The 20446-nt window shown below is 43.7% G+C and overlaps 1 protein-coding gene across 1 annotated transcript; it reads right to left on the reverse strand.

Annotated features, from left to right (window-relative positions):
- Window positions 1-1414: 1414 nt before the first annotated feature.
- Hrnr (hornerin) lies at window positions 1415-12951 on the reverse strand. The gene is made up of 4 exons (XM_075979199.1): window positions 12814-12951; window positions 9424-11785; window positions 8823-8982; window positions 1415-8432 (listed from the first exon to the last, which is right to left on the reverse strand). Exons 1-4 carry the CDS (start codon window positions 12949-12951, stop codon window positions 1415-1417), a joined length of 9678 nt encoding a protein of 3225 aa, XP_075835314.1.
- Window positions 12952-20446: the final 7495 nt, after the last annotated feature.

The following is a 20446-nucleotide window of genomic DNA, read 5'->3' on the forward strand; positions in this document are numbered from 1 at the left end:
AAATGTGTGGTACATTTACACAATGGAGTATTACTCAGCTGTTAAAAACAATGACATCATGAGGTTTTTCAGGCAAATGGATAAAACAAGAAAAGATCATCCTATGTAAGGTAACCCAGACCCAGAAAGGCAAGTATGGTATGTGGTAACTCGTAAGTAGGTATTAATTATGAAGTAAAGGAAATCCATGCTAAAATTCACAGCCCCAGAGAAGCTAAGTAACAAGGAAGGCTCAAGGTGGGAGGGTGCACATGAATTTCACTGCGAAGGTGAAATAGAATAGACATCATAGGTGAATTGGGGGAGGGGTCTGGATGGGAGTGGGCATGGGAACAGGACAATCAGGTAGGGAGAATATGGAGGAAGGGAGTATTGGGAGCTTTTAAGTTTTCTATCTGGATAGTCTTTGGATTATGGGACTTTGGGAAATAGCTACTTGTGCTGGTTTCTAGTTTGAACACTTGTGTGAAGGAGGTGAAATGAAACAAAAGACAGACAAAGCTCAGTATCTAATCACCACGAATTTATTGTCAATATCAATGCAATCTACTTATTTGAATCCAAAGACTTAAAGCAAATACATTACAGTCAAACAAAGAATCCTATGACAATGGTAAGCTTCCTTCCCATCTGACTACTGATGATACCTCTACACAGGGGGAGAGTACACTACTTACATTTCCATACTGTAATATGAAACAGAAACAATTTCCTACAAATGGAAATTAAGCTCTTTCTTGCTGAAATCAAGTTAAAGCCCATGCTTGGATCCTCTGATCCTGTACCACTTTCCCAATGGCTATAGAGAAGCATACGAAGCAAAAACTTAATGGCACTTATTCACCTTCTGATTTAAAATGTACCAAAGAAGTATCTTGGTGATTTGGGTAAAAATAGAAACCACTAATACTCTATCCTGTTTTTCCCTCTTTCTCTTACCATCTAACATTAAAGATTAAACTGTGTGTTGACATAAGATAAAGCTTTGGCAACTGCAATGATAATACATTTATTATATATAGTTCTTTACAAATAAATGTATAATTTATTACAACTTTAGCATCACCCCCAACTAAATATAATTTTCGGATAGATACCTTAACCAAACCCCATATTCTTTAAATTGTTCCAAACTTAATCCCACTAAGCCCCAACCTTTTTAAGTTAGTCTTCAAACTTATTCCCCAAACTAAGCATTTATCCAGTGCAATATCCTAAGTATCCCAAATATCATGCATTATTTGGGAGAAACTCAGTAACAAGGAATATAGGCTACCTTTCATTTAAAAGAAAAGAATGAGAGCAGATATGTCCAGATTGAGAAAGAAATGACATGAAGAGTTCTACAACAGTTTCTCATTTCTTAAATTAACATTTAAGTTAATGGTAGCTCATTTCCTTCCTCACTCTGGAATTAACGTCTCTGCTCTTGGACATACTCATAAAGGGGAGTGCTGCTACTGAAACTGTGAGAACCCAAGCCTATATTTCTCATTCCAGAGTTTCCTTCCCTGATGCTCTGATAGTCAGGGTCACCTTGTCTATTGTCCGCATTGTAAAGTGACAATTGTCCAGTAGTATGGGATCTACTGTGTCCACGTGGAGGTGTAAATTGTTCAAAGTCACAAGCTGGGGAGGTTTCTACTTGCCTATACACACTTATTGGTTGGTTTTCATTACAAATTGAGGGGTTTCCACATTCCAAGTGGTTTCCACATCTCCCATATGATTGAGGTTGCTCATAACTAGAATATTGGTCATATCCAGAACCACATGATCCAGAGCTAAATGAGTTACGTGAATCAGACCTGTATTGTTGTGAACTAGGACACAGACCAGATCTGGGGCAATTTTGAGTAGAGATAGAAGAAGGATATGAACAAGACCCATATTGTTCAGAGCTAAAACCCTGATTACACCCAGCTGCAGGTATTCTCTGGCTAGAATAATGACTCGAGGGACATTCATATTGGCCGAAGTTAGAAGACTGACTTGAACCAGACCCTTGTTGACCACAGCAGGAAGATTGGTTTGAATTAGATCTGCACTGACCATGAGAATATGACTGTCCGTAGCTAGAAGATTGATTTATATTAGATCCATAGTGGGGGTAAGTAGACTGACATGAACTAGATATTTGATTACCATAGCCAGAACAATTAACTGAGCCAGATCCATACTGGCCAAAGTTGGAAGAATCTCCACAGGTATTCCCCTGACTACCACAGGAAGAAGAATGATATGACCCAGGCCTTTGGTGGTCATAGCTAGAGGACTGCCAGGAAGTAGAAACATGCTGATCACAGTTAGGTGACTGACCTGAGCTACAATGGGGAGGACTGGAAAATGGTATTTGTCTGGATGGTGAACAACTTTGCCCATTGCTAGACGAGGAAAAAGTGCTAGATTCATGCTTACCACTGACACATGACTGTCCAGATGAGGAATGCTGTTGACCACTAAGAGAAGAGTGACCATGTCCAGAGCCATGTTGATTAAAGCCAGAAGACCCTCCAGAGCCAGACCCAGATTGTTGGGAGCCACAAGACTCCCTTGAGCTAGACCTGTTCTTTTCATGGCTCGATGACTGTCTTGATGATGTTCCACTCTGTGTACTACGAGAATAATGACCTTGTCCAGATCCTTGCCTACCAGAGCCAGCAGAGTTTCCCGATGCAGTACCATATTTCCCTGAACCACAAGACTGTCCTGACCTAGATCCACTTGTACTCTGGCTAGAAGACTGACTTGCCCCGGAGTTGTGTGTCCCATAGCTGGATGACTGACCATAACCAGAGCCATGTTGTCCATGTCCAGAGAAGGAACCCTGTTGGCTACCACCTGAAGACTGACCTTGCCCAGATCCATGTTGATTAAAGCCAGAAGACCCTCCTGTTCCAGACCCATAGTTCTGGGAGCTGCAAGACTCCCTTGAGCTTGACCTGCTTCTGCTGTTTCTGGAAGACTGGCTCACTCCTGATCCATGCCTGCCATAGGTAGTGGACTGACCTGAGCTGCCGCTTGATGAATGTCCTGAGGAAGAACCACATTGTCCAGTACCAGATGAGTGTCCTTGCCCATATCCTTGCCCTGTGGAGCCAGAAGAGTGTCCCGATGTAGAACCATATCCACCTAAATGAGAAGACTGTCCAGACCCAGAGCCAGTTCTGCTCTGTCTAGAAGACTGACTTGAACCTGACTTGTGTGTCCCACTGCTGGAAGACTGACCAGAGCCAGTGCCATGCTGACCATGACTAGTTGAATGACCACAGGAAGAGCTGTGCTGATGACTACCTCCTGACTGTCCAGAGAAGGAACCCTGTTGGCTACCACCAGAAGACTGACCTTGCCCAGATCCATGTTGACTAAAGCCAGAAGACCCTCTGGAGCCAGACCCAGATTGTTGGGAGCCACAAGACTCCCTTGAGCTAGACCTGTTCCTTTCTTGGCTTGATGAATGATGTGAAGTTGATCCATGCTTGCCAGAGAGAGTGGACTGACCTGAGCCATAGCTTGATGACTGTCTTGATGTTGAGCCACGCTGTGTGCTACCAGAAGAGTGACCTTGTTCTGATCCTTGCCTACCAGAGCCAGAAGATTTTCCTGATGCAGAACCATATTTCCCTGAACCACAAGACTGTCCTGACCTAGATCCACTTGTACTCTGGCTAGAAGACTGACTTGCCCCGGAGTTGTGTGTCCCATAGCTGGATGACTGACCATAACCAGAGCCATGTTGTCCATGTCCAGAGAAGGAACCCTGTTGGCTACCACCTGAAGACTGACCTTGCCCAGATCCATGTTGATTAAAGCCAGAAGAGCCTCCTGTTCCAGACCCATAGTTCTGGGAGCTGCAAGACTCCCTTGAGCTTGACCTGCTTCTGCTGTTTCTGGAAGACTGGCTCACTCCTGATCCATGCCTGCCATAGGTAGTGGACTGACCTGAGCTGCCGCTTGATGAATGTCCTGAGGAAGAACCACATTGTCCAGTACCAGATGAGTGTCCTTGCCCATATCCTTGCCCTGTGGAGCCAGAAGAGTGTCCCGATGTAGAACCATATCCACCTAAATGAGAAGACTGTCCAGACCCAGAGCCAGTTCTGCTCTGTCTAGAAGACTGACTTGAACCTGACTTGTGTGTCCCACTGCTGGAAGACTGACCAGAGCCAGTGCCATGCTGACCATGACTAGTTGAATGACCACAGGAAGAGCTGTGCTGATGACTACCTCCTGACTGTCCAGAGAAGGAACCCTGTTGGCTACCACCAGAAGACTGACCTTGCCCAGATCCATGTTGACTAAAGCCAGAAGACCCTCTGGAGCCAGACCCAGATTGTTGGGAGCCACAAGACTCCCTTGAGCTAGACCTGTTCCTTTCTTGGCTTGATGAATGATGTGAAGTTGATCCATGCTTGCCAGAGAGAGTGGACTGACCTGAGCCATAGCTTGATGACTGTCTTGATGTTGAGCCACGCTGTGTGCTACCAGAAGAGTGACCTTGTTCTGATCCTTGCCTACCAGAGCCAGAAGATTTTCCTGATGCAGAACCATATTTCCCTGAACCACAAGACTGTCCTGACCTAGATCCACTTGTACTCTGGCTAGAAGACTGACTTGCCCCTGAGTTGTGTGTCCCATAGCTGGATGACTGACCATAACCAGAGCCATGTTGTCCATGTCCAGAGAAGGAACCCTGTTGGCTACCACCTGAAGACTGACCTTGCCCAGATCCATGTTGATTAAAGCCAGAAGACCCTCCTGTTCCAGACCCATAGTTCTGGGAGCTGCAAGACTCCCTTGAGCTTGACCTGCTTCTGCTGTTTCTGGAAGACTGGCTCACTCCTGATCCATGCCTGCCATAGGTAGTGGACTGACCTGAGCTGCCGCTTGATGAATGTCCTGAGGAAGAACCACATTGTCCAGTACCAGATGAGTGTCCTTGCCCATATCCTTGCCCTGTGGAGCCAGAAGAGTGTCCCGATGTAGAACCATATCCACCTAAATGAGAAGACTGTCCAGACCCAGAGCCAGTTCTGCTCTGTCTAGAAGACTGACTTGAACCTGACTTGTGTGTCCCACTGCTGGAAGACTGACCAGAGCCAGTGCCATGCTGACCATGACTAGTTGAATGACCACAGGAAGAGCTGTGCTGATGACTACCTCCTGACTGTCCAGAGAAGGAACCCTGTTGGCTACCACCAGAAGACTGACCTTGCCCAGATCCATGTTGACTAAAGCCAGAAGACCCTCTGGAGCCAGACCCAGATTGTTGGGAGCCACAAGACTCCCTTGAGCTAGACCTGTTCCTTTCTTGGCTTGATGAATGATGTGAAGTTGATCCATGCTTGCCAGAGAGAGTGGACTGACCTGAGCCATAGCTTGATGACTGTCTTGATGTTGAGCCACGCTGTGTGCTACCAGAAGAGTGACCTTGTTCTGATCCTTGCCTACCAGAGCCAGAAGATTTTCCTGATGCAGAACCATATTTCCCTGAACCACAAGACTGTCCTGACCTAGATCCACTTGTACTCTGGCTAGAAGACTGACTTGCCCCGGAGTTGTGTGTCCCATAGCTGGATGACTGACCATAACCAGAGCCATGTTGTCCATGTCCAGAGAAGGAACCCTGTTGGCTACCACCTGAAGACTGACCTTGCCCAGATCCATGTTGATTAAAGCCAGAAGACCCTCCTGTTCCAGACCCATAGTTCTGGGAGCTGCAAGACTCCCTTGAGCTTGACCTGCTTCTGCTGTTTCTGGAAGACTGGCTCACTCCTGATCCATGCCTGCCATAGGTAGTGGACTGACCTGAGCTGCCGCTTGATGAATGTCCTGAGGAAGAACCACATTGTCCAGTACCAGATGAGTGTCCTTGCCCATATCCTTGCCCTGTGGAGCCAGAAGAGTGTCCCGATGTAGAACCATATCCACCTAAATGAGAAGACTGTCCAGACCCAGAGCCAGTTCTGCTCTGTCTAGAAGACTGACTTGAACCTGACTTGTGTGTCCCACTGCTGGAAGACTGACCAGAGCCAGTGCCATGCTGACCATGACTAGTTGAATGACCACAGGAAGAGCTGTGCTGATGACTACCTCCTGACTGTCCAGAGAAGGAACCCTGTTGGCTACCACCAGAAGACTGACCTTGCCCAGATCCATGTTGACTAAAGCCAGAAGACCCTCCTGAGACAGACCCAGATTGTTGGGAGCCACAAGACTCCCTTGAGCTAGACCTGTTCCTTTCTTGGCTTGATGAATGATGTGAAGTTGATCCATGCTTGCCAGAGAGAGTGGACTGACCTGAGCCATAGCTTGAAGACTGTCTTGATGTTGAGCCACGCTGTGTGCTACCAGAAGAGTGACCTTGTTCTGATCCTTGCCTACCAGAGCCAGAAGATTTTCCTGATGCAGAACCATATTTCCCTGAACCACAAGACTGTCCTGACCTAGATCCACTTGTACTCTGGCTAGAAGACTGACTTGCCCCTGAGTTGTGTGTCCCATAGCTGGATGACTGACCATAACCAGAGCCATGTTGTCCATGTCCAGAGAAGGAACCCTGTTGGCTACCACCAGAAGACTGACCTTGCCCAGATCCATGTTGATTAAAGCCAGAAGACCCTCCTGTCCCAGACCCATAGTTCTGGGAGCTGCAAGACTCCCTTGAGCTTGACCTGCTTCTGCTGTTTCTGGAAGACTGGCTCACTCCTGATCCATGCCTGCCATAGGTAGTGGACTGACCTGAGCTGCCGCTTGATGAATGTCCTGAAGAAGAACCACATTGTCCAGTACCAGATGAGTGTCCTTGCCCATATCCTTGCCCTGTGGAGCCAGAAGAGTGTCCCGATGTAGAACCATATCCACCTAAATGAGAAGACTGTCCAGACCCAGAGCCAGTTCTGCTCTGTCTAGAAGACTGACTTGAACCTGACTTGTGTGTCCCACTGCTGGAAGACTGACCAGAGCCAGTGCCATGCTGACCATGACTAGTTGAATGACCACAGGAAGAGCTGTGCTGATGACTACCTCCTGACTGTCCAGAGAAGGAACCCTGTTGGCTACCACCAGAAGACTGACCTTGCCCAGATCCATGTTGACTAAAGCCAGAAGACCCTCCTGAGACAGACCCAGATTGTTGGGAGCCACAAGACTCCCTTGAGCTAGACCTGTTCCTTTCTTGGCTTGATGAATGATGTGAAGTTGATCCATGCTTGCCAGAGAGAGTGGACTGACCTGAGCCATAGCTTGAAGACTGTCTTGATGTTGAGCCACGCTGTGTGCTACCAGAAGAGTGACCTTGTTCTGATCCTTGCCTACCAGAGCCAGAAGATTTTCCTGATGCAGAACCATATTTCCCTGAACCACAAGACTGTCCTGACCTAGATCCACTTGTACTCTGGCTAGAAGACTGACTTGCCCCTGAGTTGTGTGTCCCATAGCTGGATGACTGACCATAACCAGAGCCATGTTGTCCATGTCCAGAGAAGGAACCCTGTTGGCTACCACCAGAAGACTGACCTTGCCCAGATCCATGTTGATTAAAGCCAGAAGAGCCTCCTGTTCCAGACCCATAGTTCTGGGAGCTGCAAGACTCCCTTGAGCTTGACCTGCTTCTGCTGTTTCTGGAAGACTGGCTCACTCCTGATCCATGCCTGCCATAGGTAGTGGACTGACCTGAGCTGCCGCTTGATGAATGTCCTGAAGAAGAACCACATTGTCCAGTACCAGATGAGTGTCCTTGCCCATATCCTTGCCCTGTGGAGCCAGAAGAGTGTCCCGATGTAGAACCATATCCACCTAAATGAGAAGACTGTCCAGACCCAGAGCCAGTTCTGCTCTGTCTAGAAGACTGACTTGAACCTGACTTGTGTGTCCCACTGCTGGAAGACTGACCAGAGCCAGTGCCATGCTGACCATGACTAGTTGAATGACCACAGGAAGAGCTGTGCTGATGACTACCTCCTGACTGTCCAGAGAAGGAACCCTGTTGGCTACCACCAGAAGACTGACCTTGCCCAGATCCATGTTGACTAAAGCCAGAAGACCCTCTGGAGCCAGACCCAGATTGTTGGGAGCCACAAGACTCCCTTGAGCTAGACCTGTTCCTTTCTTGGCTTGATGAATGATGTGAAGTTGATCCATGCTTGCCAGAGAGAGTGGACTGACCTGAGCCATAGCTTGAAGACTGTCTTGATGTTGAGCCACGCTGTGTGCTACCAGAAGAGTGACCTTGTTCTGATCCTTGCCTACCAGAGCCAGAAGATTTTCCTGATGCAGAACCATATTTCCCTGAACCACAAGACTGTCCTGACCTAGATCCACTTGTACTCTGGCTAGAAGACTGACTTGCCCCTGAGTTGTGTGTCCCATAGCTGGATGACTGACCATAACCAGAGCCATGTTGTCCATGTCCAGAGAAGGAACCCTGTTGGCTACCACCAGAAGACTGACCTTGCCCAGATCCATGTTGATTAAAGCCAGAAGAGCCTCCTGTTCCAGACCCATAGTTCTGGGAGCTGCAAGACTCCCTTGAGCTTGACCTGCTTCTGCTGTTTCTGGAAGACTGGCTCACTCCTGATCCATGCCTGCCATAGGTAGTGGACTGACCTGAGCTGCCGCTTGATGAATGTCCTGAAGAAGAACCACATTGTCCAGTACCAGATGAGTGTCCTTGCCCATATCCTTGCCCTGTGGAGCCAGAAGAGTGTCCCGATGTAGAACCATATCCACCTAAATGAGAAGACTGTCCAGACCCAGAGCCAGTTCTGCTCTGTCTAGAAGACTGACTTGAACCTGACTTGTGTGTCCCACTGCTGGAAGACTGACCAGAGCCAGTGCCATGCTGACCATGACTAGTTGAATGACCACAGGAAGAGCTGTGCTGATGACTACCTCCTGACTGTCCAGAGAAGGAACCCTGTTGGCTACCACCAGAAGACTGACCTTGCCCAGATCCATGTTGACTAAAGCCAGAAGACCCTCCTGAGACAGACCCAGATTGTTGGGAGCCACAAGACTCCCTTGAGCTAGACCTGTTCCTTTCTTGGCTTGATGAATGATGTGAAGTTGATCCATGCTTGCCAGAGAGAGTGGACTGACCTGAGCCATAGCTTGAAGACTGTCTTGATGTTGAGCCACGCTGTGTGCTACCAGAAGAGTGACCTTGTTCTGATCCTTGCCTACCAGAGCCAGAAGATTTTCCTGATGCAGAACCATATTTCCCTGAACCATAAGACTGTCCTGACCTAGATCCACTTGTACTCTGGCTAGAAGACTGACTTTCCCCTGAGTTGTGTGTCCCATAGCTGGATGACTGACCATAACCAGAGCCATGTTGTCCATGTCCAGAGAAGGAACCCTGTTGGCTACCACCTGAAGACTGACCTTGCCCAGATCCATGTTGATTAAAGCCAGAAGAGCCACCTGTTCCAGACCCATAGTTCTGGGAGCTGCAAGACTCCCTTGAGCTTGACCTGCTTCTGCTGTTTCTGGAAGACTGGCTCACTCCTGATCCATGCCTGCCATAGGTAGTGGACTGACCTGAGCTGCCGCTTGATGAATGTCCTGAAGAAGAACCACATTGTCCAGTACCAGATGAGTGTCCTTGCCCATATCCTTGCCCTGTGGAGCCAGAAGAGTGTCCCGATGTAGAACCATATCCACCTAAATGAGAAGACTGTCCAGACCCAGAGCCAGTTCTGCTCTGTCTAGAAGACTGACTTGAACCTGACTTGTGTGTCCCACTGCTGGAAGACTGACCAGAGCCAGTGCCATGCTGACCATGACTAGTTGAATGACCACAGGAAGAGCTGTGCTGATGACTACCTCCTGACTGTCCAGAGAAGGAACCCTGTTGGCTACCACCAGAAGACTGACCTTGCCCAGATCCATGTTGACTAAAGCCAGAAGACCCTCCTGAGACAGACCCAGATTGTTGGGAGCCACAAGACTCCCTTGAGCTAGACCTGTTCCTTTCTTGGCTTGATGAATGATGTGAAGTTGATCCATGCTTGCCAGAGAGAGTGGACTGACCTGAGCCATAGCTTGAAGACTGTCTTGATGTTGAGCCACGCTGTGTGCTACCAGAAGAGTGACCTTGTTCTGATCCTTGCCTACCAGAGCCAGAAGATTTTCCTGATGCAGAACCATATTTCCCTGAACCATAAGACTGTCCTGACCTAGATCCACTTGTACTCTGGCTAGAAGACTGACTTGCCCCTGAGTTGTGTGTCCCATAGCTGGATGACTGACCATAACCAGAGCCATGTTGTCCATGTCCAGAGAAGGAACCCTGTTGGCTACCACCAGAAGACTGACCTTGCCCAGATCCATGTTGATTAAAGCCAGAAGAGCCTCCTGTTCCAGACCCATAGTTCTGGGAGCTGCAAGACTCCCTTGAGCTTGACCTGCTTCTGCTGTTTCTGGAAGACTGGCTCACTCCTGATCCATGCCTGCCATAGGTAGTGGACTGACCTGAGCTGCCGCTTGATGAATGTCCTGAAGAAGAACCACATTGTCCAGTACCAGATGAGTGTCCTTGCCCATATCCTTGCCCTGTGGAGCCAGAAGAGTGTCCCGATGTAGAACCATATCCACCTAAATGAGAAGACTGTCCAGACCCAGAGCCAGTTCTGCTCTGTCTAGAAGACTGACTTGAACCTGACTTGTGTGTCCCACTGCTGGAAGACTGACCAGAGCCAGTGCCATGCTGACCATGACTAGTTGAATGACCACAGGAAGAGCTGTGCTGATGACTACCTCCTGACTGTCCAGAGAAGGAACCCTGTTGGCTACCACCAGAAGACTGACCTTGCCCAGATCCATGTTGACTAAAGCCAGAAGACCCTCCTGAGACAGACCCAGATTGTTGGGAGCCACAAGACTCCCTTGAGCTAGACCTGTTCCTTTCTTGGCTTGGTGAATTACGTTGAGTTGATCCATGCTTTTCTGAGGAAGGTGACTTCCACTTTGATGACTGTCTTGATGTTGTGCCATTCTGTGTACTTCCAGAAGAATGTCCTTGTCCAGATCTATTCCCTATAGATCCTGACTGCTCTCCAGATGCAGCGCCATATTCACCTACACTAGAAGACTCTCCTGACCCAAAGTTATTTCTCTTCTGGCTAGATGACTGGCTTGATTGTGAGTTCTGTGTCCCGGACCTTGATGACTTTCCTCCTTCACAACCTGAAGATTCTCTTGGTTGTATATCATGGTTTTTGTTACCATAGTGCTGGTTTTGGCCAGAACCCTTTTTACTCTTGCCAGCTGACTGTCCTGAACCAGAGCCATGTTGAAGGTAGCCAGAAGATTCCTTTGAATTACATCTTCTGCTCTCCCTAGGCATGTGGGTTGTTTCTGATCCATGTTGTCCCTGTTCATATTTCTCACTGTTTTTGAAGTGACTTGAAGTTGTTCTTTCTTCAGAACCTTGTTGGTTCCCATTCCTTGGTTTTCTACAGTTTGACTCAGATTTGTGTTGATTTCTTCCTCTTGAATCCCTAGAATAAGCATCATTCTCTCCTGCACTAAAACTTGAAGAACTTGAAGAGGCATCCTGCTCTTTGTCGTCGTTTTCTTCTTCACTCTGTTCCTTTTGTTGCTGGTGACTGTGATTTCTTTGCTTTGACCCTGAAGCTTGGCAGTAATCTCTGCCAATAATTTTGTTACAAGCCTGAGATAGCTTGACTATCATGAGAAGATACTCAGTAAAGTCCACTTTGTTGTTATGATCTCGATCCAGACTTTGCATGATGATTTCTACCGTGTCTGGATCATCTGGATTCTGTAATGAAATTCAATCAAATGGAGGCTCTGTAACTACAGGTTGTAAAACAAGCTAACCCTTGTGAGGAGGCTGTCAATATTTAATAAATTAGATTGAAATTGACTGCATAGTTCTTTTGACTATGACGAGGAGAGAGAGAGAGAGAGAGAGAGCAAGCCAGCACATAGTCAAGCAGTAAATTGACAAGAACAATTAGCCAGGAGGGGATACAATGGAAAGGTTGAAGCAAGCTAGTGGTCCAATCTTTTTTTTTGTTAAGATAGTAGCTGATAACAGTGCTTTGGAGGCCAGGGAAGTATGATCCTGAGTTTGAAAACAGTGTGGGTAGCATGACAAGTTCCTGAGTTCCTTGGATAGAAAGTAAAGCCTTGTCAAAAAAGGAAGGAAGAAACAAACAAAGAAAGGAAGGAAGGAAGGAAGGAAGAAAAGGGCAATAGGCAATAGTTAATCAAGGCTGATTAGCTAAAGTAGAAATAGTAATTGTAGACACCTGCATGGATTATATATAATTTTTGTCCATTTAGTTAATTTGCTAGTTACAGATTTTAAAACAGTTTTGGCGGGGTATGTGTTACTGCTGTCTACATAGCTCTGTATTATGAAGGGTCTAAAGCAGAGAATGATTTCAATGGTTATACTGCACATTATGATACATGCCCTGTATCTCATCACTCTGTAGGTAGAGGCACTAACACCTGGAGTTCAAGGCCATTTTCTTGAATTAAGAAAACAAAATGTAAGGATATGAATTCAATCTATTTTGCACATTTTCTGTGGTTCATAAGAATTGCTCTCACAGACAAGAAATTTTTAAGTATATGAATTTGCCTGTTGTTTGATAGAATCATTTTAACGTAATCATGTTATAGAAACATTATTAGTCAATGGTTTATGACATTAAAGTCTGCCAAATTTAGTTCCCTACTACCAAATAGGAGAGTCTTCTCTGGTATTTGACATATAAACAAAAGGTAGGGTAAACTAGAGAATTTCTTCAGTACTTAGCACTGATGTAGAGTTTTTACCTTTAGAATTTGGCGAAACTCATTTTCTAGAAGTTCTTTCATCTCTTTTGGGCTCAGCATGTCACATTTCCCATACTCAGTGGCGTATTGATAGAAAACTTCGATGACAGTGACAATACCTTGCAGGAGTTTAGGCATCTTGTTGCAAATTCAAGTGAAGCTAGATTGGGAAAGAAGAGATTGATCTCTTAGTGCTTAAACACATAACTACTTCCAGTCATTTGTGATAATTATCAGCCATGATTAATTTTCTTTCTATACTAGTTAAGAATGAATTCAAAGTCGAATAACTTGTTCCAGCTATGTAGCAAGAGAGTGATGAAATTAGAGCAGGTGCCCTATGTCTTATTTCAGTTCCTGAATGGATGTAGGGGAGGCTTTCCTTGTTGGGTTATAGAAAACCTGAATGTGCTAATCCATCCACGCCTTAGTTCTTTTTAGGTTTCAGCCATCACGGTACAGGGGAAAGACACGTCACTTATGTTCTGTGCCTAAATCTACCCAAAGAGCCCAGGTGGCTAACTTGGATTTTCAGTTTCCAGGATAAAGAAAGTAGAAAAAATGAGCAGAGCCAACCGCAGGGTCAGGTGATAGGAGCTGAGTGAGCTCCTCTCAGACAGCTTCTATTTTCATTCTTCAAGTAGGACTGTTTCTCAGGGCTTTCTGCTTATACAGCAGAGAGAAAAGAGAGACAAGCTGCCCAGGGCTTACTAGGCTCCTAAACTCTCAAGGAAAGATCTCAAGTAGGTACTATAAACAGAGTAGTTTTATATAAAAGTCCATCATAATATACTAAAAAGTAAGCTTTTGAATATAATGTGGACTTTAGGATTTAATAGACTATATAATATATAAGACTATAAAATTGGACTATAGTATTCAATAGTATTTGTTCACTTACCTGAGTCACCAGCGGAACAGCAGGATGGAGACTGATGTTGCTTGCAGGGTGCTGCTCATTGGGAACACTGGCCTTTATATAGGGACAATGACGGTCCATCCTAGGGAGGAGCTGCTTCCTTTGAGATGTCCTAGTTCACTCCTAAACAAGTCCAGCTCCTTCTCCATCTCCACCTCCCAGGTGTTTATCTTCTTACTTCCTTACATGTGAACTGGAGATTGCAATAGTAGTTCCCAAATCTGGGCTAGTAGCAGCCCCACCTGTCGAGCTCTTTAGGACACTTTGCAGAAAGGCTTTTTTTTTTTTTAAAAAAAAATGAAATTGTGTGTGTGTGTGTGTGTATGTGTACACCCAACTGTGTAATGTTGTATATAAAGATGTATACTTTAATAAAAGTTGAATGGAATGACATGAGAATCCAAATGTAAAGTAATCATGGAATTTGATGTTCAGAAGAAACCTGAAATACTACATAGTCAGATGCACCCACTTTAAACTAGTCTAATGTAAGAGATTCCAGCCAAGGTGACGTCTAGGATTTTATTAGCTCTTGGGAGCCAGTAGTTGTCTAGAGAGGCTTCTCTTTCCATCTCTTTGTCTAACATACACAACTATTTGTGAATGTAGTTTTCTTTTTAACTACCATATAAACATAGCAAGAAGAAACATGTTTTTTTAGGTTCCTCCTGATCATGCCAGTGGCTTTTTTAAAATCCCATTGTTTCTATACATATATATTTACTTTTATGTCCCTCTGGTGTTAATTACTTCAACATATATTATTATTTCATCTTTTTTTCACTTGGATTACCTTTTAGCAGTATCTCTCTAGTGAACTACTATTTTTCACAATTAACTTCGGGGTTAGCAGCATGCTCTATCACCCCCAGTAGTTTTCATTGACTCTAGAGATCAAACTCTTGTCTTGTTGCTTTTGAGGCAAGCAGGCTACTGACTGAACTATCTACCTATTCTGATTATATAGCTTTGTCAACCATAACATTTTATAATATTTCAAACCACTTTGTTATTATTAACATTATATAAAAAATAGAAGACACAAAAGTTGTGTGTGCTTGCTCACAAAGGTGTGTGTATTTGCTTGTGAGAAGCTAGAGATCAATGTCAGGCATCTTCTTTGATGACTTTGCATCTTTTGAGACGGGGTCTCACTGAAGTCAGCTATACTGTCTGGCCAGTGAGCTCTGGGGAATCTTGCCCTTCCCCCATGTTAGGATTACAGGCACCCTATGCCCATGCCTGGTCTTTTTTTGTTGGGGAGGGGCTTAGGTGCTGAATCTGAACTCAAATATTCATAATTGTATGCTAATCATTTTACTGACCGAGCCATTAATTCAGTCTCCAAACTAGAAAATTGAAAACACTGGTAAAGAAAGAAAAATCACCTTCCATCCTCTCTTCTCTCCCTAACTCCATGCTCCCAATTTTCTCAGGAGATCTTTTCCCTTCTGAGGGAGATCCGTGCATTTTCTCTTAGGGTTCTCTTTGTTACCTAGCTTCTCTGGGGTCATCCTTTGCCTTACATTTAATATCCACTTATGAGTGAGAACATACTGTGTTTGTCTTTCTGGGTCTGTGCTACCTCATGCAAGATGCTTTTTTTTCCTAGTTCCATCCATTTGCCTGCAAATTTCAAGATGTCATTTTTCTTTTTACCATTGAGTAGTATTCCATTGTGTAAATGTACCACATTTTCTTTATCCATTTTTAGGTTCAGGATCATCTAGGTTGTTTCCAGGTTCTGTAGGAGGAGGAGAGGAGAAGGGGAGGTGGGAGGAGAACATGAGGGAATGGGATGGTCAAGATGGGGAAAGAACAGAGTGGGAGAGCAAGGAAAGAGATATCTTGATTGAGGGAGCCATTATGGGGCTATGGAGAAATCCAGCACTAGGGAAATTCCCAGGCATCCACAAGGATGACCCTAGCTAAGACCCTAAGTAATAGTGGAAAGGGTGACTTAACTGACCTTTTCCTGTAATGAGATTGGTAACTACCTTAATTGTCATCATAGAATCTTTACCTAGCAACTGATGGAAGCAGATGTAGAGATCCACAGTGAAGCCCAAAGTCCAGTTGCATAGAGGGAGGACCAATAATATGAGCAAAGGAGTCAAGACCATGATGGGGATGCCCACTCAAACAGTTTGCCTTAGGTAATGGGAGCTCACTGACTCTGGACTAACAGTGGGGCAACCAGCATAGGATCAAGCTAGGTCCTCTAAATGTACATGACAGTTGTATGGCTGGGGAAGTCTGTGAGGCCATTGGCAGTGGGATCAGGATTTATCCCTAGTTCTTGAACTGGCTTTTTGGAGCTCATTCTCTTTGGAGGGATACCTTGCTCAGCCAAGATATAGTGGGGAGGGCCCTGGTCATGCCTCAAAATGATGTGCTAGACTTTATGGACTCCCCATGGGAAACTTTACCTTCTCTGAGGAGGGATAGGAGGATGGGGGCAAGATAGAGGGAACGGGTGGAGAATAGGGAGTGGGAACTAGTATTGGTATATAAAATGAGAAAGGAATGTTTTTTAATTAATCAATTAAAAAAGAAAAATCATAGTACCTACAAATGTACTAGAAAGAAATATCCATCACTAATTATTTGATTTGCAACTAACTTGGTTAATTATTCCTGTACACACATATTTTTCTACGCCTTATATAATTTCTAAACTATGACTCCTTCCAGAACAGGAACTGGACATTACTAATCCCTGTGTCAGCTAGAGATCTAGGCTATTGCTCGGTGTGTAAAGTCTTTCAATAAACACCACTTTGAGTTGAATTTATAAAGTATCAGGGTATGTCTTCAGACTTCTACATAGGCAGACTAACCTATTCTTTTTTTTCAGAACCAGGATCTGTCTATTTTCTTGTTTTATTCAGTGTAGAAGACATGATTTTACACAACTATCAGTTTAATCTTAGTGTTGAAAATTAACAAGCTAGTCTCTGCTTACTCTTGAGGCTCTTGTCCTCTAGTTTTATCCATTGAGAATGGATAACATGAATTTCATTGAAGATATCCTAAGTTAAATGAATCTAAAATATGTGTAATATAGTCATCAAATGTCAGCAGAGGTCACAGCAATTATTGGCAAATGACAAATTACATGATTCCAAAGTCAACTATCATTAGCCTGTTTTTTTTCCCTAGAAACTACCCAGAGGGTGAAAAGTCAGTCTCTTCCACAGTTGTACTTCCCTGGATGCCTGATTTGGGTCAGGTCGTCATACTACATAAGCGCAATGACCTTCTTAAAGGTGTGACTGAGGCTGTGGGAGTGAAGAGAGGTGGAATTTGCTGAGTGAAGAGCTGTTATTCTAGAGGCAGGAAAGAGTTGAAGGGGACTGTTGCAGGCGAACATGCCTTTGAGGCCAGTGTTCTCCTAAACAAGATGTCAGCACATTTTCTATAATTGACGAGACAGCAAATATGATTGGATTTGTGGGTCAAATGATCTTTCTTGAAGCCATTCAATTTGACTAGCCTATCATGAAAGTGGTTGTAAATACTGCATTTTTAAATTATGTTATTTTAAAATAGATGCTTTGTCTGCATCTGTGTCGTGTGTCTGGTGCCCATGGAGGCTAGATGAGGGTGTAGGCTCCTCCAGAACGGAAGTTACAGGTAGTTATGAGCTGCCATGTGGATGCTGGGGATCAAACCCTGGGTCCTCTGGCAGAGCAGCTGGTAAGTATTCTTAACCTCTGAGCCTTCTCTCCAGCCCCCGTAGAAGATAGATATTTGTATAAAAGGTTGTGTTTGGATAAAATTAACTTGTGGACACTGATCTTAGAAATCTGTATGTAAAATACTCTCTCAACCAGTTGTAAATGTAGAAAAACATATTTATGGCAGTGGTTCTCAATCTGTGGGTTGCAGTCCATTTGGGAGTTGGATGACCCTTTTCATAGGAGTTGCCCTAAGACCATCAGAAAACACAGGAGTTTACATCACAATTTGTACTAAAATTGCAGTTATGAAGTAGCATAGAGATTACTTTATGGTTGCGTGTAACTGGAGACAGTTCTTCCATTCCCAGCTACCCAGATTTGAATAATCACACAAAACTCTTTTAATCACAACACTGCTGGGTCAATGATTCAGATGTGTTTTTAGCTAACTTTTACACCTTAAATTAACCCATTTTTATTAATCTGTGTATTACCATGAGGCTGTCGCCTGCTGGTAACGTTCCAGTTTCTGTCTCCTTTGGCGGCTACATGGCATCTCCTTGTCTCTGCCTACCCTCTTTCTATAACTCTGTTTGGATTTCCCACCTGGTTTTACTCTGCTAAGCCATTGATCAAAACAACATTTTTATTAACCAATGGTAATAAAACATATTCATATCATACAAAGGGAAATCCCATATCATCTCCCCTTTTCTGTCTAAATGGTACCAAATGTGGTCCAACTATGTCCACATAAAACCTGAGAGAGCTTAAAAAAATTAGACACACACACACACACACACACACATAAACAGAGTTAAGCATGGCTTCTTGGCAGTAACATTTTCTCAGATGGATTCTGTTTGCTAGAGGCAAATAGAGGCAATATTTTTTTAAGAACTGGCTTCCTGGTTCATATTGGTGTGGTTATGGAACAATTAAATGGGGTCTGTGAACAGTGTGTTACAAATTGTTATGTCTCTGGAGCTGGGCAGTGTGCATAGCTCGCAGAGGTGATAAACATACCTCCACCATGTTGGACTGGGCGGGGCAAACAAAAAGTGTCATGGAGTTGGTCCTAGCCATGTCCATTTAACATTAAAAAAAGAAGACATTCCTAGTCAAAAAAATGATTGACTACAGATATGCAATAAAGACAAATTCAGACAAAGGTAAACCTTTAAATAGGTTATAGTGTGTTTTTAAAAATGTACATAGGTTTGGGAGAGAGAAGAAAAAGATTATAAAAAGAAATAGTTTTAAAAAATAAAAGTCTTTAAAGAGACAGAGTACAGAGAGTCATATATTTAAAGAGTAAAGAAAAATAAGCCACTTAAAGATGAAAAGCACACAGAGAGTCTGGATTATGTACATTCTTGTGTTTTCTCTGATTTTTTTTTTTTTGACCAGAGAGAGACATTTAATTCTGGGATTTGCTAAGTTAAACCATCATAAAGGTATCTTGACTTCAAAATTTGGGTCTTAGGATATGTTGCTTTGGGAAAGAGGTTCTGCTTTTGTTTCCACAAAAGATTCCTGTGGAATCCTGTGGATTCCTTCCAGGCTAATGTGGTCTGATGGAACAAGACCCACCCCACACAAAAAAAAGGTGTCTGTGAACACTAAAAATACTTTGCTCAAAAAGCAGCAGGAAGCAGTTTGGATAAACAGGGCCCAAATTCCCAAAATGGTTGTTTTCATTTAAAGGGGATTGATTATAAGTGATTAACGGTCACAGTCAATTACTAAACATCATTAGTGGGATATGGTATAGAGATGAATACTTTACATTGGTATGGATCTTGACCTATTGATACAAATAAGGTTGATTTGCTACGTTGTATATATATGTATTTCTGCTTTTGTATAGGGTATTGTGTTTATACAACTCATTTAAAAATGTAATAAATAATTTAAAATTACAAATTAATAGCCACTTATAATAGTCAAAATTGTAGTCATGTTAGTTAGGTTTTCTAGATGTACAGAGACATATTTCAGATGGATAGGTTTTTTCAAATCTTTCAAAGACCTACAGAATATGGCATTTAAAAGGTTTTAAGCACTTAGACTTATCTCAATAGTGAGACATGTCTGCTTCTGGCAGCACCAATTACTTCAAAAGGATGATGGGCATCTAAGAGTCTCCTTATAGAGTTTGCTAGCCATTTGGGCAAGAAACTGCTCTTTCCTGGACTGCTTGATGGTATTCTGTATAAACTAGACATTCAGAACAAACAGAAAAATGACAGTTAAACTTGCCTAAAGAAGGTGAGATAGTCTTTCAGTGTTCTTGCTTCATAAATGAGTCTTCCAGCCATTCTGCAGGATACAGAAGAAAGCAACTAATAAACTTTGCCATTATAAGGCAAAACAGATTGTCAAATTTCCTGCTTCACGGAAACGTCTGCCAGATACTATGGGCCTGTAGGCTGAAGATGGATACCCCAACAGTACAGAAGAACTTTGGGTGACTGCCCAGGCAGCAAGATGTCTCTGTTAATTCTAGGGTTTTGGAAGTTGCTTACAATGCACTTCCTGTTTACTTAGGTAATATCATATCTTTCTAGAGTCTTTATAGACTTGAAGACAAATAGTTACAGTTTTTCTTAGTTGTGATAAAGTATAAATTAGATATAAAACTTTAGACTCACAAAGATAAGATAGTTGACAAAATATTTTCCTTAATTTGACAAATGTAAATGAACTAAATATTGTAACTATAATTCTTGCTTGATAACTGTTTTGTATATGTAATTTTACTATGTTAAAGTTAAAACCTTCCTTTTTATTTAGACAGAAAAGGGGAGGTGATGTGGGATTCCTCTCTGTATGCTACAAATATGTTTTATTACCACTGATTAATAAAGAAGCTGATTTGGCCAATGGCTTCACAGAGTAAAACAAGGCAGAAAGTTTGAGCAGAGATATATAGGGAGAGTAGGGAGAGTAGGGAGAGTCAAGGAGATGCCATGTAACTGCCAAAGGAGACAAATTATGGACCCTTACCAGTAAGCCACAGCCTCCTGGT

Source organism: Microtus pennsylvanicus, chromosome 7 (genome assembly GCF_037038515.1).
Source record: "Microtus pennsylvanicus isolate mMicPen1 chromosome 7, mMicPen1.hap1, whole genome shotgun sequence".
Taxonomy (NCBI): Eukaryota; Metazoa; Chordata; class Mammalia; order Rodentia; family Cricetidae; genus Microtus; species Microtus pennsylvanicus.